At 47.8% G+C, this 22,060-nt stretch overlaps 1 protein-coding gene across 1 annotated transcript in view; it reads left to right on the forward strand.

The window, feature by feature from the left end:
- The window catches only part of Wdr93 (WD repeat domain 93), a 36,536-nt gene extending 17,181 nt beyond the window's left edge, over positions 1 to 19,355 (forward strand). Inside the window, exons 7-17 of the mRNA XM_028754880.1 lie at positions 79 to 114; positions 1,881 to 1,965; positions 2,868 to 3,039; positions 4,542 to 4,612; positions 5,092 to 5,178; positions 6,116 to 6,235; positions 7,074 to 7,287; positions 9,226 to 9,289; positions 10,304 to 10,460; positions 10,780 to 10,984; positions 19,256 to 19,355. Coding sequence (XP_028610713.1) covers positions 79 to 114; positions 1,881 to 1,965; positions 2,868 to 3,039; positions 4,542 to 4,612; positions 5,092 to 5,178; positions 6,116 to 6,235; positions 7,074 to 7,287; positions 9,226 to 9,289; positions 10,304 to 10,460; positions 10,780 to 10,984; positions 19,256 to 19,355 — 1,311 coding nt within the window. The remainder of the gene's footprint in view (positions 1 to 78; positions 115 to 1,880; positions 1,966 to 2,867; positions 3,040 to 4,541; positions 4,613 to 5,091; positions 5,179 to 6,115; positions 6,236 to 7,073; positions 7,288 to 9,225; positions 9,290 to 10,303; positions 10,461 to 10,779; positions 10,985 to 19,255) is intronic.
- Positions 19,356 to 22,060: the final 2,705 nt, after the last annotated feature.

The following is a 22,060-nucleotide window of genomic DNA, read 5'->3' on the forward strand; positions in this document are numbered from 1 at the left end:
GGGTGAGTTTTTGTTTTTGTTTGTTTTTTGTCTATTTCTCTTTATTGATCATAACATTTATTTATTTATTTATTTCAGAGCTTGGGACCAAGTGTCAGCCCTAATTCAACTCAGGTAAATAATACCTTATCTCTGAGCTGGCTCCCCAACCCCTGTGGCACTCTGTTATGTTCTGTGCCCTTAGAAACCAATCACGATAGAAGTCAATAGAACTGCTTTGTATAATTACCCAGAATAAGCTTGGATCCAAACCACTCACCCAGCAGCACTTCCTGTACCTGTGTATAAGCCTTTATGGCGTTTATTTGCCTCTATAAGCTGCCCCTGGGATGGACCCTAACATAAGAGAGACACCTGGGGCTGGAGAGATGGCTCAGTGGTTAAGAGCACTGACTGCTCTTCCAGAGGTCCTGAGTTCAATTCCCAGCAACCACATGGTGGCTCACAACCATCTGCAATGCAGTCTGATGTCCTCTTCTGGTATATCTGAAGAGAGCAATGGTGTACTCATATACATAAAATAAATAAGTCATTAAAAAAAAAAGAAAAAAAAAAGAAGAGAGACACCTGCACCAATGTAAGAAATTATTTGGAATAAGACTTCCATTTTGAGTGGTGGTTGAGTAAAGTTTTAAGTTCCTAAGGCCTCCCTGGGAACTGACATCCTATGTGGCAGAAAGAGATGTGAAGTGGCCAACTGACATCCTGGATGGTGTTAGATAAGTCCATCCTGATAGACAAGGCAAGTCTACTGCCACCAATGACAACAGTAAATGTCCAACAAAGACACTTTCTTAAGGAAATCTCCAGTCCCTAAATCCTGATTGGTGGATTAACTTGGCACAGGTGTTTGTGTGTTTTATGCTTAAAATTCATGTGGGATCCTGACTCAGTGCCACAACCTGCTCCTAAGTCTGGACTTGTGGTCCTGTTTAATCAATCAGTCTTAGGGTATGACATTCAATAAATTATTTCTACTTGTCTGAGAATGGTGGCTGAGTGGTTTGTGCAGTGATTCCCAGATGCCAACACTTGATCCTGTCATCCTTTGGAAGAGGAGTCTTTAATACTGTTCTCTCGCTTCTTTGAGTTTGTGTTCTTTGAAACCCTGTTAGTAGATACATACCAGTTTGGGAAGCTATGTTTTCTGAGAAACTTACTTTTTAAACATTATTCATATGCTCTTTGGTCCCTGGTAGTAGTCTTTGTTCTGCTTGGAATTAAGGCAGACATTTGGAATAGCCATCCCAGCTTTCTTCTGGTTATTTTGAGTTGACATATACGTTTTAATACTTGTATTCTCAACATGTTTATTTATATTTAAATTGAAAATTAAAATAGAGTCTCTCTCTCTCTCTCTCTCTCTCTCTCTCTCTCTCTGTGTGTGTGTGTGTGTGTGTACATTTGATAATTTGATACAGTATCTCTCTGTAGCTAAAGCTGTTTTAGACTTGCCCTGCAGCCCAGCCTGGTCTCAAACTCGCAATCCTGCTGCCTCAGTCTCTCAAGTGCTGGCTTAAATAGAGTTTCTTTTTGAAAACATATAGTTGAATTTTGTCTTTTTATTAAATGTGTCTTTCTTATTTTTGTGCTTGTTGCATTGTGCATACTCAATAAATATTGCTGATACAGAGATGTAGGAACAAATAAATTACACCTAGCAATCAGAACTGATGTACCTGCCCTTTAAGTACAGTATTTAGACCATTTACATTTAATGTTGCTATTGGCAAGTATGAGTTTAAATCTTCCATCTTTCTATTCCATTTTTACTTGTTTTATTCATTTTTCTTCCTTGCCATCCTTAGGAATGGTTATTTTTAATGATTTCATATGATCTCTTTTGTTAGCTTATTGGCTGTGTCTTTCCCTTATTTTAGGACTTAAACATTTCTTTTAGAAGTGAACTTAAGTTGAGTCCTCCAGTTTTTGTAATGAAGATTAAACCCCCTAAACCTATAGCAGGTAAGTGGGTCACAGCCCTTCTCCTTTTGCTGTTGATTTCCTCCTTGTTCCCTGCTAGCCTTACTCCACAGTCCTGTTTTCTACTTATTAGCAGTAGTATCTAATTAAATGCATAATTCAGAAGACAATTTTTTTTAACCCAGAGACTCTAGGACTAAAAAAAAAAAAGAAAACACAAAGAGTGTAAGAATCTAGTTAGCAGGCTTAGAAGACTGGAGAGAGACAACATTTCTGGTTGTTAGGCAGAATTAGCTTGTTCCCATCCTTTGGGTGCATGATTGTCCCTCCTTTGCTTAGTGCCTGCAACCCAGCGTGAGATTAGAGAGATGAGTCTCCTTCATGCTAGGAGCTGACGGCCTGCCAAGGAGAGTAGAAGGGGACCACAGCGGGAGATGAGAAGTACAGGGAACAGGATTGTACTTAAATTAGTTTGTTGCAAAGCTACAGTTATTAAGAAAAAGTTGAATCTGCTGGGCTTAGTGGCACAGGCCTTTAATCCAGTACTTAGGAGGCAGAGGCAGGTGTATCTCTATGAGTTCAAAGTCATCCTGTCTACAAAGTGAGTTCCAGGACAGCCAGAAGAACTCTGTCGAAAGAAAGAGAGGTGGGGGGGGGGGGGGGGGGGGGGGGGGGGGGACCGGGGCGGTGAGAAAAGGAAAGGAAAGGAAAGGAAAGGAAAGGAAAGGAAAGGAAAGGAAAGGAAAGGAAAGGAAAAGAAAGGAAAAGAAAATCTGTAATCCTAGCATTTGGAGAGGCAGAGGCAGGAAGATCATGAGTTCAAGGTCATCTTCTGTTACATTGTGAGTTTGAGGGCAACCTGAGCTACATGAAACCCTGAAGAAGGCAGGGGAACTGACAAAGGAAATGAGGTATCATTGAATTCTGGGGTCTCTTCCATTCAGGCACCACATTTAAAAGCCCCTTGGAAGTCTTTGCAAAGGTAGAGGACTACTTCGGGATAGGCTCTGGGCAGAATCACTTTATCAAGGATGTGCAGTGGGAGCAACACATGGAGATCTTCCATGCCTCTTACAAGAAGCACCTGGAAGGGGAGTGGGAAGAGGAGCCACTCAGGTGAGCCTGAGGGAGGAGGCCCACTCTGTGAGCCTGAGGGAGGAGGCCACCAGTCCCTGCTTCCTGGTACTTCCTGGACCCGTCCAAGATTAATTGCCTCTAAAAACTCTTTCTGACGGGAGAATTTCAACACTTTTTTAAAAAGTGGTTTTCCATTTTACTCAATTAGTTTTTTATTTTATGTATATGGGTGTTTTGCCTACATCTGTTTGTACACCATGTGCTTGCAGCACCCACTGAGGTCAGAGGAGGGTCTCACATCCCTTGGAAGTGAGTTTTCGACAGTTGTAGGCCATCATGTAGGTGCTGGGAACTGAACTGCTCTAGAAGAGCAGCCAGTGTTCTTAACCCCAGAGCAACCTCTCCAGTCCCAGCAGGTTCCTGTAAAATACTCTGTGGAGAATGTTTAAATTGAGCTAGAACAAAGGTCGGCAGCTACGGTTGTGCAGGATTAGTGGCCCAGCTCAGGTGAACACTGTGTAGTGTGCCCACAGCCCTGGGCTCAAAGTCCAGCACTGCAGACAGGGAGGAGAAGCAGGAGCACCTGTGGAGAGGAGCGATAGACTCAAGTTCACTTTAGACTCATGCTTGACATCTTTTATAACAAAAGATAACAAAACAGAAAATAAGCTACGACTGTTATGGACATTTGCCTCCATTCCCTCCTTGCTGTTTTGCAGCACTGGGATCTAACCCAGGGTCTGTGCGTGCAGACAGGATCTCTGCTGCTGAGCACTACCCCATCCCTAGTCTTTCTAAATGTGATGTCATATAGGTCTGGATTTACAACACTAAGTTAGAAGTAACACGTGCTTACACCCTGGCCAGCAGGCAGGTCCCATTAGCCCACGTTCTGATGATAAGAACTGAGCCCAGTGTCTGAAGTAGCTATGGTTTTAAGAACCAGCTTGCCTCACAGTTCTGGAACATTCTTGTTTTTACACGTGAAGTAAGACCTCTCATCTTGCTGTCAAGTGGACCTTAAATGTCCTCATAGCAGGCATGGAGTCTGAAGGCTCTGGCTTAATAGCCCACCTTCATTTTGAACCAAAACCCTAGCCTGGCGTGGTGGTTCCCAAGGCACTCCTACTGCCCAGAAAGATATCTAGGGACCATATTAATTATCCACTGTAGGAACACCATGAGAATCTGCAAACACTCCAGCCCCCTGGTGAGAATGAATTTATGGAGCATCACCCATGTCTGGCCTTCAAAGGATCTCCTCTAAGGATAGATGTGACCTCCTAAAGCTGGGGGGTTCTTTGGCTGGGGCCCCATCCTGTCCCCTGCTGACCTTTGAGTGACCCCCACCTCCACAAGCACTATCTTCCTCTGTATCCAAAGTCTGTTTGGCCCCCAGCCCCAGCAGCCAGAATGTGACTGTCATGGGCCCTGGGAGGGAGGCCCACTAGCCATGTCTGGTCTTAACTCCATATTGTGCCAGAGCTCATCTTGCCAAGGGGTCTGTGTGCCTCTGACTCCTGTCTGTCTGTCTTCTCCAGCATGGCTACCTTCCATTTCTTCTACACTAACTCCTTAACAACCACACCAATGGATGTCAAGAGCTCTTCAGGTAAATGGGGGTGGGGGAGTGGCCCTTTGGGCAGCTCTTGCATGGTGGGACGAGTGAAGGTGGAAGCCAGGCTGCCAGTGCCAGCTGTAGCTTGGCAGTGTCTGTTGGATCTGTGTCCCTGAGCCCAGTTTCCCTAAAATGGAAGCCACAGGATTTCAGGGCGGGGCTACCCTATGGGGCCTGTGAGCTTATTCCTGGTGTCCTGCTTCTGGTTATGAACTCACCTTATCGGAGCAATCAGACCAATCTCTGACCTCCAAGTGGGTACTGACCTTTCCAGAAGATATAAAAAACAGCCAAAGGGCAGCTGTGCCCTAGGAACATCCTCCATGGAGGTACCACACTGTTCTTCCCCAGAAATCCACCTTTCTGGCACCTGCTAGTACAAGGCATTTCAGACTCCATAAGCTGTACGCTTGCCACACAAGCCAAAGGCTTCCTGATATCTAATTACGTCCTTTCTTCTCTCCTCACCCCAGGGGTAGCCTGTGTCCTTGGCATACACTGGACTGGAAGTCACAATTTATTCCTCTATTCACTGAACAAAACTCTGAAGGATAAAACTGGTACTTGGACTGCCAAGACTGAGGCAGGCCTAAGCTCAGGCACGTCCTCTGAGAGCACATGCTTCTCCGGCTGAGCTGTCAGTGTGGGATGAGGGAGCCAGAGCTGTGCAGCCAGAAATAGGGTGCTCAGTGGGTGTACAAAGTCTGTCCCCATGCTGTGATGTTTTCTCGTGACAGAGTCAAGTGCACAGGGCCCCACAGAATCTATTGTGAATGGAGAATGGCCTCTGAAGGCCAGTGCTAGCCCGGCCCAGGGCATAGGCCAGCTGCTTCATCTCCCATTTTTGATTTTTTGGTTTTTTGTTTTTTGAAACAAAACTAAGTCACTGTACATCACTGCTGAGTGTATTGGTTATAAATAGCAAAATCCAGGGAAACCCTTTGAGGTTGAAATGCATGTGGTGATTGTTGCCAGACACGGCGACAGACACAGCCCTGTGTGTGCTTCACTTAGGATGAGGCCTTGCGTGGCATCTGTGTTTTCCTCTCATGCTGTGTTGATTTAGAAGTCCGGGCGAGTGTGCAGGAGGAAGGAAAGGCTCAGGCCTTCTCCCAGGCACCCTGGCTTCTAATCCCCACAGCTCTACTGATTGGCGATGGCCTTGGTCAAGCCACTTGCTTCTGTCTGATCTGTGAAGTGGGGTTCTAACAGGACCTGCCACAAGAAGTCTTCTGGGAATTAAATGAAATGCTGCCTATAACAAGTCTAACAGTGTCCTGTGAGTGCCTGCAACTAGCCACTCAACATTAGCTGTGACTTATTTTGCTCTGGGAGAGAAGCTCAGCCCTGAAGAAAGAGGTGGAGAGTCTAGATAAGGGGCTCCCAGTGCCCAGGCCCCGGGCTAAGCAGATCAGTCTGGACATCAGAATCCCCAGGGGGAGGCACTGGGCAGGGCAGGGTCTGCTGGGAGCCTGACAAATGGTCTCCTTCCTCTAGACTACGAGAACGTGTGGCCCTGTGCTGCGCCCATTGTCGTGTCTCAGATCAGCAGCTTCTCCTCCTACCTGGCCCTTGTCTGTGAGGATGGTGTGCTCATTCTGTGGGACCTGGCTCAAGGTGAGTTCCTCATCGTACCCCTCCACTGAGTGCCTGATGCATCTCCTCAGGGAGACTCCAGGAGCCTGGGAATTACTTCAGTTGCTTCATGTTCCAGTCCTGGGGCAGCTGGGCCAGCTGTGCCCTCCTCATTCCTGGGACACAGTACTGAGCGTCTACTACCCATGTACTCTCTGGGAGTGTGCTCGTGCCCAGCAGCACACCAGGTCACCTTCCTTGTTACACTGCAGGGAGGATCTGTCCTCCGGCACAGCTGGAGATATCCTGCAGTCTCTGCCCCTGCCCTCAAAGAAAGCAGGTCATCTTGAGGTGCCTCTCTGCTCCCATGCCAGTCTGCAGGAACTCTGCTTGTGGTAGAAGTGCGAGAACTCGAGAGTGGCTAAAGCGAGACCGACCAGCAGCTGTTCTGGGGGGCAGCACTGTGACGGGGCCTAGAGTCCTGGCCCAGCTTTGCAGAAGCAGACATCTGAGAGCATCTACCAGCCAGACTTCAACAGGGATGCACAAATCAACAGTGGCTCTCAGGCCACAAGCTCATTTCCAATCCAGCAGGAGGACATTAGTAGATTCTTGTTTGGCAGGACACACTCTTTCTGAGGCCATGTCTGTATACCATGTATCCCATGGGCAGCCATAGGTCAGCTAGGCTGTTGCTGTCCTTCTCCGTTCCTCCTTAGCCTTGCCCCCACCCCCATTTCCTAACTCCCCTGCAGAGGCTGTGCATTGCTTGACTTGGTCCTTGTCCCACACATGTCCCTCACATACTTCCTGGTCACAGCACTAGAACCATGGCGGCTCCTTCATCTTCTCTAGTCAGCTAGCATGGTTTTCTCCCCAGGATTCCTCTTTGGGGTCATTGCTCTGCCTGAGGGATGCTTCTGCCAAAGCATTCACTTCCTACGGTTCTTCATGGTGCACGAAGGACAGAACGTGTATCCTGACTACCCAGTGAAGTTTGAAGTTATGTGTGTGGTGTTGTGCACTAATGCTTCCCTCCACCTGGTGACAGCCAGCGGGACTGAAGGACCCACTAGCAGGGTGCTTGTTGACAGGTCAGTGGCTTGGGGACAGGACAAAGGTGATAATCTGCCAGACAGATGGCTCTGTTCCACAGGTCAGACTGACAGCTTCTGATAGAGTCCACTGCCATAGCCACCACTCTGCTGGCCGGAGCACAGTGGCACGTGCGTAGGGCACAGTCCTGTGTTCTGACCAGAGGCTCAGTTCTCCTAAAATAACTCTCACCAGTTTCCCCAGAGACCTGGGTTTTTTGTTTCGTTTTTGAGACAGGGTTTCTCTATGTAGCCCTGTCTGTACTAAAACTTGTTCTGAAGACCAGGCTGGCCTTGAACTCACAGGGATCAGCCTGCTTCTGCCTCTCCAGTGCTAGGATTAAAGGCGTGCACCACCACTACCTGGTGGTGTATACCTCTAATCTTAGTACACAAGAAACAAAGAAACTCGGGCTACATAGTCAGTTGCAGGCCAGCCAGTGCTACATACTGTCTTAAAAATGTTTTTTAAAAATATTATATGCATGCAAATAAATCTATACTCTGTGTGTGTGTGTCTGTGTGTGTGTGTGTGTGTGTGTGTGTGTAGGATGATGGATATACTCCTGTGTACAGCAGAAACCAGTGATCTCTGATTCCTTAAGGAACTGACCGTACCCTCCCCTTCCTCCCTGAAGATTGTTAACTATCATCCGCCACATATCAAACGTCTCTCAATATTACTGGCTGCAGAAAGCAGTTCTTTAACATTGCCCCCAAGCCTGTAGACAGCCATATCAGGTCTCAACTGGCCTTACTGAGTTTGTACAAGGGATTGCCGGCCACTGGTGGTTCAGCCAGAGGCTAGGCCTAGGGTAACTTCTCTCCCACTCCTGGAATCAGTAGGCTGTTGACCTGGAAGCATCGGTTCCCTTCCTCCTGGTCTATCCTGCAGACTGCCTGAGGCTTCCTCACATGCTGGTCTGAGGATCCCAGCACTGAGAGAGGGCAGCAGCAGGCACAGATGTCTCTCACGCTTCTGGGTTTGTGACGTCTGCTAACATCTTACTGGCAAAACACGTGCCCCTGCCACCACCACATCCAAACCGTGGAAGAAGTTTTGCTTTTGTTGGTTTTAAAAAGATTTAGTTTTATTCTATGTGTATGCATGTTTGGCTGCATGTGTTTGTTTACCAGGTGCATGTAGCAGCTTCAGAAGACAGAAACAGCTGGCAGATGGCCTGGGATGGAGTGACATGGTGCTGTTAACTAGCATGTGGGTACTGGGAACTCATCCAGTGTCCTCTGGAAGAGCAGCAAGTGCACTAGTTTTTAGGAGAGTTGCTGCTAAATATTTGTTTTTTTTTCAGTTTCCACATTATTTTCATTATTATCATTCCTTTAAGAATTAACCACCTGTAGCTGAGCGGTGGTGGCGCACACCTTTAATCTCAGCGCTCAGGAGGCAGAGTTTGTCAGATCTCTGAGTTCAAGACCAGCCTGGTCTACAGAGTGAGTTCTAGGACAGCCAGGGCTACACAGAGAAACCCTGTCTTAAAAAAAACAAAAGAACAAAATGAAGCAAAACAAAATTAGCCACCTACATATGATTTTGCCTCTAAACAGCGCATTTATTAAATTGTGTATATTTAGGAAACTTATGACTGGCAAATGATGAATCTCCATATTGTTCTCTATCTGTCCGGTACTTACTTGCTTTGTGACACTGACCATGAGAGCTACTCATGTCGGCACAAGCACCTCCAGTCCAGTTTCCACTGTGCAGTATATTCTGCAACTTAAGCAGCCTCCTGCGGGTGAGGACCCCACTGTGCTTAGGTTTTTATTTTATTCTATTGACTTATTTACTGCTATGAATGATCTCTTCACATATCTATGGATACGCATCAAGCATTTCTCTAGGATAAATACCTAGGGGAGAGGTAGTAAGGTTCGAAACCCTCACAGAAGGAGAACACCCCTTTTTGTACCCCACAGGCCTGTGATGCACATGGAAGAAGCCATTCACACCGTGGCCCCAGTCCCAGCCTTGCCTGGCATGGTAGGTTCCAGGGCCTTGTTCCTCTTCTATGAGTGTCTTCATCATCTCTTCTAGACACATTTGTTGACAGCCTACTGTGTGCTAGGCATTAGATTTGCTTTGGGGTATACAGATATGGAAGAGAGACTCCAGGGCTGCAGGTAGCACTCAGCAGTGGAGTAAGTGTTAGCAGGCCCTGCATTCAATCCCAAGCGTCAAATAAATAACCACACATCAAAGAGAAAATTCCCATCCTTAAGGTGCTCACAGTTCATCAGGAGACAAATCACCAAACAGCTGCCTCAGACACAAGCAAGGCTGTGATGTCATTTGTAATGGATGCCCAGAGCAGAATAGGGATCACCTGATGCAGAAGTTGCAGGGTGTGTGTGTGTGTGTGTGTGTGTGTGTGTGTGTGTGTGTGTGTGTGACAGGAGGGGACAGCAGAATCAAAAAAGTTGAAACAATTCAGGTCTGTAAGTATGGAGATGGCCGAGGGTGGATATGATGCAGGGGGACCAGCCTTTGTATGCTGGCAGAAGGATATGGGCACACCTCCTATTGCTGTGACTTACAGCATGGCAGCCTAACAGGCTTGAGAGAAAGTCTGTGATTCCTGATATGACTTGGCAGAGGAAGAGGCCCTATAGGGAGGGCCCCAGGGAGCTTTTAGAATGCATGTCTATGTATGTCTGTTCTGTGCCCACCAGTGCTCAGTGAGCAGTGCTCAGAGCTAATGCACTGTTGGGTCCCTATAGTCTCCAGGAGATGGGTGGACCCGAGAGACAGCACAGGAGAGTGAGCTCATAAAGTGACAGAGGGACCCCAGAGGCAGGCGGGAGGGGCCCTGCAATCTCAGGGCTGATAGTGAAGGGGTGATTGGAGTGAAAACAAGACTTTTCCTTGTGGCAACAAGTGTCTGTAGAGGGTCAGATGCCAGGAGGTGAGGAGTCCTGGAGCAGGGTCCCAAGGTGGCCTCTACCCTCTGCCTTTCTGTGAGAGCCAAGTCTGAGAGAAGATGGTTTTCCTCCCCAGGTGCTAATCTTTTCCAGGAACCATTCTGTAAGCCTTATGGACGTGGCCAAGGCTGAGATCATCTGTGCCTTTTCGGCTCCTACATGCCGCCAACAGGCAATGCCCTGGAAGCCACTGTTTGTTGTGTCTCCACACCATCCATGTTTTCTGCTTCATGGTATGAAAGAGGATAGGAGGGCAGCTGCCCAGTGCTTGGGTCCAATACACGCTTTCCTGGCTTTCCTGACCTCTCACAAAGCACAGTGACACTCCTCGCTTGCTTTCTCAGTCCCCTTTGTCCCAGACCAAAGGAGGCAGCAGCCTGGTTCCCACCATGTTTGATAAAGTGCTGGCAAGGTCTTTGTAATTAAGTAATTCCCTCTCAGCTCAAGCCAGATAAGCTGGCCTCCATACCCAGCGAGCAGTCCACACCCCGAGGACCCCAACCCCATGGAGAAAGCAGTTACGCTGAGCACGGTGTTCTCCTTTCCTCACAGGAGTTCATCCACACGGTCATACCACATCTTCTGATGATCCCAAGAATACCACAGATTCTGTTTTCTACTTTAATTTTGAGGATTACCTGCTCCTGAAAGATATCTCCAAAAAGTGCACCATTTCTCAAAAGTACTTGGTATATAGCCAGGGCTTCTCCCAGATGTTGCCAGTGGAGAAAAGATGTGAGCAGTTCCTCCAGAGGAGGTAAGAGCGCTGCCATCATATGGTTGTGTTTGGTTGAGCCGTCGCTGACTGTGGTTTCTGACTAAGAGCCTTTCTATACCTAATTGCTGCTAACTGATGGGTTTTACCATGTGAATCGACTTATCCTACTCTGTGAGCTCCAGGCAAATGAGAGGCCCTCAAAAACCAATATGGAGGCTGGAGAGATGGTCCAGAAGCTAAGAGAAGGGGCTGCTCTTCCAGAGGACCCAGGCTCGATTCCCTCATTTACATGGTAGCTCACAGCCATCCTGGAACTGGTATTTCAAGAGATTTGATACCTTCCTCTGGTCTCCTCTGGCCTCAGGCCTGCACATGGTACATATACATACATGCAGGTAAAACCCCTACATGTTGTGAGTACAGACCCAAAGACAAATCAGCAGGACTGGAGTCCAAACTGAGAATCTATATTAAGTCTAGAGAAAAACACTTCTCACAAAGCAGCCTCAAATGCATTTTACAGGGAGGGGTTTTTTTTGTTTTTTTTTTTTTTTTTTTTTTTTTTTTTTTTTTTTTTTTTTTTTTTTGTCGAGGGATGGGATATAAAGCAAGCAAGCAAGCAAGCAGTTTAACGTAAGCCAAAAATATGCAGTTAGCTGGGGTTTTTCACATAAAGGGGGCAGAAAGGGTGGGTTCTGTTTTAGGTTAAACCAATGATGGCTGCTGCTGAGACAAGACAGAAATATTTGGCCTGTTGTTCTATACACATAAAATAATAAAAAAATCTTTAAAATAAATAAGGTAGATAGCACGTGAAGAGCGTGCATTCATGCCCACACAGCTGTGTGAACACAGACACAGACTTATATAATATACTACATACAAAAAGAAAGGAAATAAAAGGAAGAGGAAGAAGGACAGAGAGGAGGGAGTCTTCTCTGGATTTCCTGCCACAGCCATCTCTTTTTTTTTTTCCCGTGGATTATTAGAACCATCATAACAGGTTCTGCCAGCTGTGGGTCATACCTACACAGTTTCTCACTTCAAAAATTAAAGTGTATTGTTGGGCCCAGGGACGTGCTCTGGTGCCTTCCTTTGTATTATAATAATTGGATCTTTTTATTCTTAGAGAATTTCATGGATATACACAGTATGTTTAATCAAATTCATCTTCCACTGTTTGTTCCACATCTCTCAGACCCTCTCCCCACACACATAGCCCCGTCCAACTCTGTGTACTCTGTTGCTGTTGTTTGGAAGCCTCTGGGGGCAGTTAGTGCTCTTCATGCACACATTGCTGTGGCGCCATCTTTTAGAGCATGGGCAACCTAACAGAGGCCATATCACTGAAGAAAAAGGACTTCCCTCCCACGGTAACCATCAACTGCCAGTAGCTTCTCAGATGAGGGTGGCCTCTGGACCCCTCCTCACCCACACTGCAGTGCTGATTGGCTTGCTCTGTGCTGTTCTTGTGTCTGGAACCACAGCCAGGGTGAGTTAGTGGGGACAAGGGCCTGCCATGTCCAGATGACAATGCTTCACACTGGTCTCTGGCTCTTGGAAACTTTGCACACTTCTGCCATGATGTTTCCTACGCCTTGGTGGGAAGGGAGTGACAGACGTGGATTTGGGGCTGAACACTCCATATTCACATGTTTAGAAGTCAGTTTAACACTATCTCCATTTAGCTAAATACTATGGTAGTTTGTTCTGTCCTGGGCTCATGGCCTGTCCAGGGATGGGTCTCTGGTCAGGTTTACAGTACCAGGCGTTAGTTCCCTTCTGTGGAGCACACCTTCCTTAAATCCAACTTCAAACGGTGGTTGGTTACCCCCATAGCGTTCAGGACACTACTGTACCAATGCCCCTGTCTCGGCAAGCCAGCTGTTACCGTAGTTCTCAGGGTTCACATCTGGGTAAGACCGTTAATGACCTTTCTTCCTCAGCAGCCTGCAGAGCACTTTCTGCTACTATAAATGCTAGCAGACAGTAAGCTTCCAATCCAGAACCAGTTTGATTTCTCTATATCCCATGACCAAGGTGAATGGTGTCTTCAGCAGTAGTCTTACCATCAAGTTCTAGTGGGCAACTAAGAACAGTGGCAGCATCCTGGAGGGTTGTTGGGGAGTGAAATGTTTCAGAAACATTTCAAAAGGATGTATCCCACAGCTAGCACTTGCCTCCTGGCAGGAGCACTGTCTATCTGTATAGGGCCCAGCCATTTTAAATTAAGTTTTACTGGAACACAACTTCCAAGATAATTGGTGGCTGCTTGTAGGCTTCCATGGCAGAAGTAAGTAGTTGCAGTGGAAAGCACATGACTCTTCAGGTATGAATTGTTTATTCTCTGGCCATTTATAGGAAATGCCTCTCTACTAATGATCTCTAACTTTCTCCATCACAGATGGTTATTGTAGGTGAATTTCTTCTTTTTTATTTATTTCATCTCTCCCCAACCCTTTGCTTGCTTTCCTCTCTGCTCAAAAAGCCCAATGAACAGCGCTCAGGCTCCCTGAAGGCTCCTAGAAGAACAGGAGTCTCTTCTAACACTCCACAGGACAGCTCAGTATGCTAAAAATCCTTCAAGGTTCCTACAGTGGTCTGGCCACTTATTTTGAGTGGGATGAGGTCATCTGTGAGTCGCTAGTCTTGGCCCTGGCCTGACTTTCCAGAGCTTAACGTCTAGTAGGTTCCCTTCCAAGACTTCTTTATCCTCATAAAAAGTGGCCTCTGAGCTCCGGTGACCTCTTCTTCAGTCAGGGTAATGCCCATCAGGTCCATCGGCCTCTCTTCCCTTTCTTTACTTAGACCTCTCCCTCACAAAGTACAGTGGCCAAGTTAGAGAGGTTTAAGACCAGACAGGCCTGGGTTTGAATTTTGACTCTCCCACTTACTAGCCACAGGGCCTAGGCTGGGTTACCCTTTCAGAGCCCGTCTCTAAGCTTACAGGTACAGAGGATCTACCACCTGCCAAGCCATGTTCTGGACATTTTGAGTAAGCCTAACTTCTAGGGGTTGTAGGTTTTAGGTAAGATAATACATAAGTGCCAGGCATAGTTTGTGTCTTAGTCAGTGTTCTATTGTTGTAAGAGACCATGACCAAGGCAACTCTTAGAAAGGGAAACATTTAACTGGGGGCTGGCTTACAGTTTCAGAGATGCAGTCCATTATCATCATGGCAGAGAACATGGCGATAGGCAGGTGTAGTTGGAGAAATAGCTGAGAGCTTCATCTTGATCCCCAAGGGGAAAACAAGACAGAGACACAAGGAGAGATAGACAGTGTGGGGGAGTGGGATCTGGTGTGGGCTTTTTGAAACCTCAGAGCCCACTTACAGTGACTCACTTGCTCCGAGAAGACCACACCTCTAGTCCCCAGCAACTAAGCATTCAAATATATGAGCCGGTGGGGGCCATCCTTATTCAAGCCACCACGGATTGTTTACTCCGTAGATAGCAGGTATGCTGCTCCCTTCTGTTAAAACCAGAATGCCTTAGGGATGGAGGGATGAGTCAGAGGTTAAGAGCACTTGCTGCTCTTGCAAAAGACTGGGGTTTGATTCTCAGCATCACAGGGTGGCTTACAACTGCCTGTCACCCAGTTCCAGAGGATAGGACATCATCTTCTGGCCTCTGAGGGCACTGCATGAATGCAGGGAACACACATATACGCAGACAAAACCCCCATATACATAAAGCCAAATAAATAAATCTAAAACAATTTTGAGAGAGGAAGGAGGGAGGGAGGGAAGAGAGAGGGAGGGAGGGAGGGAGGGAGGGAGAGAGAGAGAGAGAGAGAGAGAGAGAGAGAGAGAGAGAGAGAGCACCTGGGGAGATCCCAAATATGAACACGAGGTGGCAGCACAGCTCCCTCTGCTTTCTATCTCACAGGGCCGGCCTACACTTTCTCCAACTTTTCTAGAAAGGAAAAGCGTCTTTGCCTGCTAGGCTCCCTACCTAACCCTGAGGTGCGCTCCAGCCTCCTACCTGCTTCCCCCTTCTTACATTATACTGAGTGACTTAAGTGGTTCTCAGTATCTCATGCGGGGAAGTATGCTGCTTGATCAAGAAAGAAACACAGTCTGTGGATCTTGGGAGAGGACAGAGAGAGGAGGGGCTGTTGGGCTGACGCTGCCCGGGCCAGAGGTTTGGCAGCGATGCTCAGGAGCATTCTGGACCCTGGGGACCTGCTCTTCAGATAAATGTAGGGGAAAGTATCACGATTTCTACACCGTAGTTCCACATGACTTAGGAAAGTATTTATAGAGACAGAAAGTTTAAAAATGGTAAGAGATGGTGAAATTTAGGGGAATGTTTATAGAGAGCCCGAGGGAAATAAAGCTGGGAACAGCGAGTGTGGATGAAGGGCCATCATACTTTCTGCACACTTTAAACAGCTTTGAAAGTTTTCAAAAGGAAAAGACAGGGAGAGGTGATAAGCCAAGATGACAGGACCATCCTGGTTTTGAGTCGGGAGAAGACGGGAAATGTGTATTTGTAGGAACATGGGTACGGTGGGCGGTGAGCACTTGTGGTGTTTTTCTTTGTGCTTTATCTGTAGCTTTCCCACATAAAGCCACCGTTGTTGACCCGGTTTCATTAGTGTGCTTCCTTCCACGTCTGTCTATGCTCAGCCAGCCTCATCCCTTTATTGGTCAGAAAGGGTGACATTCTCACTTTACCCAGAGGTCAGTAACACGACACCCACCTGTGAGAACAGACCCAGGAGCACAGCAGCTGGCTGAATAACTCACTTCCCTCTGACTACAGACTGACATTTTTCACCCTTAACCAAGTGACCTTGTCACAGATACCTGATGAGCTTAGTAGAGAAAATTGCCATTGTTAGTATTTTTTTAAAGAGGTACTTAGAAGCCAGGCATGGTGCCACATGGCTATAACCTTAGCCCTTGGGTGCTGGAGTAGAAAGGTAGGGATCTGAGACCAGCCTGGTCTTTGTAGCAAAACACTGTTTCAAAAACAGAAAGAAAATAGTGTCGTGTGTGTGTGTGTGTGTACATATTTATAAAACTTTGGAAAACATGAATATGCAAAAAGTCAATTTAAATAATCTATAATCCCCCCACCCCAAGTCACCAGCACCACCGTTAGCATTTCCTTGCTGGTCATTCAGCTTGGCATTTCACCAAGTTACAATCATGCTTCACTCAGACACTCTTACCTGACTTTATATTGCTTCACAATATGACTTTCTGTAAATGTGTGCGTACACGCGTGCATGGTGATGTGAGGAGACACAACACGTGTGCGGTGTCTGTAGAAACCAGCACCCCTGATGCTGTCCCTTCTTACTCTTTAGGTACCGTCCACCTTGGGAACTTCCGTTCGGTTATTTTGACTTTTCAGTTTTGTTTGTTTTTGTTGTATTGGTGTGTGTGGGTGCATATACATGTGCGTTCAGGTGCCCAGGGAAACCAGAGCTGACCCTTTGGAGCTAAAACGACAGGCAGTTGTTAGCTACCCGATTTGGGTGCTAGAAATGGAATGTAGGTCCTCTGCCAAGAGCAGTACTTGCTCTTAGCCTCCGAGACATCTTCAACCCCATTTGTTTGTTTGTTTGTTTGTTTGTTTGTTTGTTTTGAGACAAGAGTCTTTCACTGGCCCGGGGCTTGCCAGGTGGGCCAGGCTAGCTGTCCTCTGAGCCCGAGGGATCCTTTGTCCCTACCTTCCCAGCACTGAGCACATGCTTGCACTGTCACTTTCTAGATGGAGCTGTCTCCCTAGCCCCTGGTTTTTAGTTTTGAGAGATATCTTTATTGTGTCAGTCAACTTCCTGACACTGTAACAAAATACCTGATATAATTAACCTGTGAGTAGAAAAGGTTTATTTTGACTTATAGCTTTGTAGATTTTAGCTCATGGTCATTGGACATTATAATGGGGAGCACAGGACAGGATAAGACTGCACTGCATGACAAACATTCCAGGCAAAAAGAGTAGGAAGAAAAGGCTTATACAGATCAAATGGAAATGCAGGAGCCTTCTTGTCTATTTTATGCCTGGAAACACCATGACTGATTAGCCAGTACCAAAGGTTCAAAGAGTCATGCTATTATAAAACTCACCTCTCCTGTGCTGACCACTACCAGCTAGGTCATTATGAACGCTGTTTTGTCTGTCCCACCCATTATAGTAACTACGATCACCTTGTCTTTGCAATTCAATGCTGCCCCCAGGCCTTGCTACTCCGGGGCCCAATGAAATGCATTCAATTCATCCCTTTCAGCAGCGGCATCTCCAGCCCTCAGGTCTGGCACAAGGAAAAGAGCAAGAACAAAACTCTTCACATGTGCTGGTGCCCCCGTCACTAGTTTGCATCATACAGGATTCGTGAAGGGCATAGCTTCTGGGCCTTCCCCTTGAGGAGATTGGGTTTTACACAACTTATCCACTCTAGCATTGCAATTTCCCTGAGCCTTAAAGTCCCTTCTTCAACACTAAGTCAAGGGATATCAGGCATCTCCAACTCTTTTTCAGTAGGCCATCTTTTGATACGCTTCAGCCAGCAAACAAACTCATGACTCCATTTTAATTGTGAGAGCATACATATTAAGTCTAGAACCTCTAGTACAGTGGGCCCATGTCAAAAGCTCAGCCTGACGTAGTTTTATGTTCCTTCCACCATCATCCCACACCCTTACATCCACTCCACACACGTTCCCCAGACCTCTGCCTGAGTGAATTAGCAAACTCGTCAAGCTCCTGAGTAATGGAGCACAGTTCCCCACGGACCACATCTTCTACCTCCCCTCTAGGGGCCTGCTTAGCCTCGAGTCTGGTTCTAGGTCTAGGAGAAACTATTGGTAGACCTTGAGGAGCATCAGTATTGTCTTGCCCTGGGATTTTCTTCAAATAAAGTCACTACTGGTTTATCAGACTCTGAAGAATTAATTTCCCTTATGTAAAAAAGCATTATTTCAAGGGTTGAGGCTGAGGGTACTACTTCCTCTGGTGAGGTTAACCCCTGAGAATCTGAGACTTCTACATCAGGGCTCATTCTGAAATATGGCTGTGGGCCTGCAAGCCAGGAGGTACAGTGTGGGAGTCTGACTCTGGTGCCCACTAGTGGTGACTATGGGAAACCTCAGAGACCTTTGGAATTGTGACTGAGCTCTATACAGAAATCACTGGTGGCACATGCCTTTGATCCCAGCCCTTGGGAGGCAGAGGCAGGCAGATCTCTGAGTTCGAGGCCAGCCTGATCTACAGAGTGAGTTCCAGGACAGCCAGGGATACACAGAGATTCTGTCTTGAAAAGCAAACAAACAAACAAACAAACAAAAAACCTAACAAAACAAATAGTATTTGTTGCCAGATCCAGAGAGAAACCCAGTTAGTTCTGACTTGTCACTTCTTCATGCCAATGAAGAATCCCGAGCATGCATTGATTTTTTATAAATCTTTCCCAAAACTTTAGAGCCAGGGATGGTAGCACAAGCCTTTAATCCCAGCACAATGGAGGTGGAGGCAGGTGGATGTCCATGAGTTCAGAGACAGCCTGGTCTGTATACTGAGTTTCAAGTTGGCCAAATGTATATATTTGGCTTTTTAAATTTTGCTTGCTTGCTTCCTTGCTTGTTTTGATTGGTATGGAACCACGGGCCTTTGGAATGCTCTGCCGCTGAGCTAGACTCCCAGTCCGTGGTATTTCCTTATAGTTCTCTTTAAAAAGAAATTTTTAAAAATTATGTTAATATGTGTGTCTTCCTGTCTATATTTGTAGCACATGCATACAAGTGTCTGTAGGGTCCAGAAGAGGTCATTGGGTCTCTGGGGCTGGCATTGTAAGTTATTGGGAGCTGTCTCATGTGGGTGCTGGGAATCAACCCTGGGTCCTCTGTAAGAGCAGTAAGCACTCGTAACCACTGAGCCGTCGCTCCAGCCCCTGAATTCTCATTTTTAAAAGGCTGACCTCTGATCTCTACAGATGTGTGTCTCTGTACTTTAGAACTGGCTTCTGTCACTCAGATGAGGGTCTCCAATGTTTGCCCCTGCTGTAGCGTGTATGTTTGCCTTCCATTAGGAGGCTGGATGATTGCCTTGGGTAGTTTGTTTGTCCATGGGCTTTTAGGTCCACAGTTCCAGTCCCATCTTCACGGTGCCTGTGCCATAGAACACTTAGGCCTTCCTTCTGGATACCTGTCACATGTCAGGCTGAGGCCAGGGAACAGAGATGAAGCCAGTATGTCATCTTCCAGAGTTTCCCACCTGAATGCTCAGGGACAGCCAGGGGACCACTGGGCCAGGCGGCTATGGTGACACCTCTTATGTCTGGTTGTGTGGCCTTCAGCTTCCAGAAGGTGGCAAAGAACTCGATGAAAGATCGTGAGCAGTGGTCCAGGCTGCGGAAGTACTCCATCATGCTCCAGAAAGAAAACTTAAAGAGGTGAGCGCCCTGGGACTCCACAGCCCCTGCCCGGGACATTGCAATGTAGAAAGACTGCAGCAGAGATCTACAGCTCAAAGCCCGGGGCTCCATGGAGCCAGCACGGCCAAGGTATCAGAGGATCTTCAAATACTGAGTGTCTCATGGAGTTTAGATGTGTCACTTAAATAAATACACTGGAAGCTGCTGTGCATGCGGCTCCTCGTTGCCGCCCAGCCCAGACTCCAGCAGGGCCCAGCTCTTGGATCTCCCGAGTGGAGTGAGGACCACATAAGCCCAGGGGAGCTACTTCCCTGAAGACAGACAGCTGCCTACCCCCGACTGTGTGGCCCCTTTTCTTTCCATACACTTCTCCGACTCTAAGCAGTTCCTCACAGAATCTCTCTGAAGGGCTGGAGTGTATGTAGTGTGGTGGGAAAGTATGTATTTAGCATGATCAAGGTCCTGGGTTAGGGGCCCCAGAGAAAAGGACCAGAAGAGCGGAAATGAGTGATAGAGGTTTAGGCCACACAGCTTTGAGAGATGGGTCAGAGAGTCAGGGGAAATGGATCACAAGAGGAGGCTCGGTATCCTGGGGAGCTGAGAGACTAGAGAAGCACTTGGTCGTATTCCAGAAACTTCCTCCCAGCAAAATTCCTAGACACTCAGGGAAATGTCTGTTTCTCTGAGGACACCATGTGGCCATGTTGAGAACTGCAGGAAGCTACCTCCCATCTGGGCCTAGGCGGCCCAGGGGTTGGCTTCTGGATTGTGTTCGACCTTGCAGGCCAGTCCTGCCACTCTGTGGTACCCCCATCCAACTCCTCTTCTGGGCCACATGCCATACCCTGGCTGGCACTGATACCGACTGGCCTAACATCCCCGGATAATACTGTGCTCTGTCCTCTCCCTCATGGGAATAAGAACTCAGCACAGAGCCCTGCCCCTCCCTCCCCTCTCTCTCCGTTTCTGTCGTTTCTGTCCTTCCCTCCCTCCCTCCCTCCCTCCCTCCCTCCCTCCCTCCCTCCCTACCTCCCTCCCTCCTCCTTCCCTCTCCCTTCTCCTCCCTGACAGTGTTTCCTTGGGATGGCTGGAAGTCTTGGGACTTCAGCTTTGACTTAACATAAGACCCGAGTGGTCAGCGATGACGGGCCTCATCTTTGACTCACAGAGCAAAGTGCAGACCCAAGTTATACGGCTTGGAACAACTTCAGACGGTCTGATCAACTTCCCTACAAGCCAGAAACCTAGCTCCACTGCCACAGTTGAAGGGGCTCAGCTGGCGGGAATAGCCACCAGCCAAGAACAGCTCGTGGTGCCCCAGGAACAGTGTGGAGGTAGCATGTTCGTCTCCCACGCTCCCCTCAGCCCTACTCCCTTCAGCTAGGCTCTCAGCTGGGGTGAGCATCCATGACACACACAGTACTCAGGCACAAATAGCATCCATGACAGCCATGACACCCAATGTACTCTTGGCACCCAGGACACAGAAATGACCAGGGAAGGGTCCCCTTCCTGTGGCTCTAGCAGAGTCCCAAGCCTGCCTCTCCCTGGCCTGACTGTAGTTGTATTGCAATGTTAGCCACACAGGCTTGTGGCCCATGTCCATCCCTAGAGGGACAATAGACATCTGCCCCTTCAAACTGCCCAGGGGAGAGCTATGTTTGAAAAGGTTAAGTTGCAGGGCTCCCAAGTACATGTCCTGCCAGCTACGACTACTCTGTCATGTCCACCAATGACACAGGCCCTCTCTGTCCTGTGAATGTGTAGAAGCGAAGAGAACGAGCCTGAAATTCCAAGGTGTCCTCGGTGTGACAACCATAGTGAGGTCCAGCGAGAAGGAGCCAGACCTGGCAAAGCCCACTCCAGGCTGCGAGGGCTCAAGACACAGTAGCTGGGGGTCGTGCGCCATCCACTGAGGAGGGGCTTCTAAGAGAGGGTATTTCCCTTAAGGAGAGACCTCCCAGGAGCATCAAGAGAGCGGCGCTGGGGTGATTCACACAGAGCCCAGGTCTCGCTGTGGTGGCACCAGAGAGACAATGTGAATAGAGTGGCCTGGCCCTGGGACGAATGTGGCTCTGTAGTTAGATGAGGCAGCCTCCCTCAGCTCTCCCAGTGTCCGGATGCAGAAGCCTGCTGCACGCTTACCCACTCAGATGGCTTTATTCACCATATGTGATCAGAAAACCCATGTGCAGCTAGTCTGAGCGTGGCCTCTTTGTCATTCTCTCTGAGGACCCCATCAACCCCGCTTCTCTTCTACCTGAGGTTAAATCAGACTCTGCAGCCTGCTCAGGGACTGCCTGTCATCTGCTAATGGGGACACTGTTGACCACCGCTCTTCCTCTGGCCTGCCTTCCTCCATAACAATGGCTTACGTATTAATTTGTATTTTTAGAGTGTTTTACCTGCACTGGTGCACCACGAGCATGCCTGGTACCAGCAGAGGCCAGAAGAGGGTGTCAGACCCTTGATACAGGCTGTGACTGAGGTACAGAGAGTTGTGAGCCACCAAGTGGATACTGAGAAGCAAACCTAGGCTCTCTGGAAGAGCAGCAAGTACTCTTAACCATGGAGCCCTCTCTCCAGCCCTGGCTTGACTAGTAAACCATCAGTTCGGCTGCTGCCCCTTAGAACACTGGCTTATCCGCACCCACATAGTACAGCTGTCTTGGTCTGGACCAGTCCTTCTGCTGCCCACACTGCTAGCCAGGATACCCTAGAGCTTAT

This window comes from Grammomys surdaster, unplaced genomic scaffold (genome assembly GCF_004785775.1).
Source record: "Grammomys surdaster isolate TR1022 unplaced genomic scaffold, NIH_TR_1.0 126036, whole genome shotgun sequence".
NCBI classification, from domain to species: Eukaryota; Metazoa; Chordata; class Mammalia; order Rodentia; family Muridae; genus Grammomys; species Grammomys surdaster.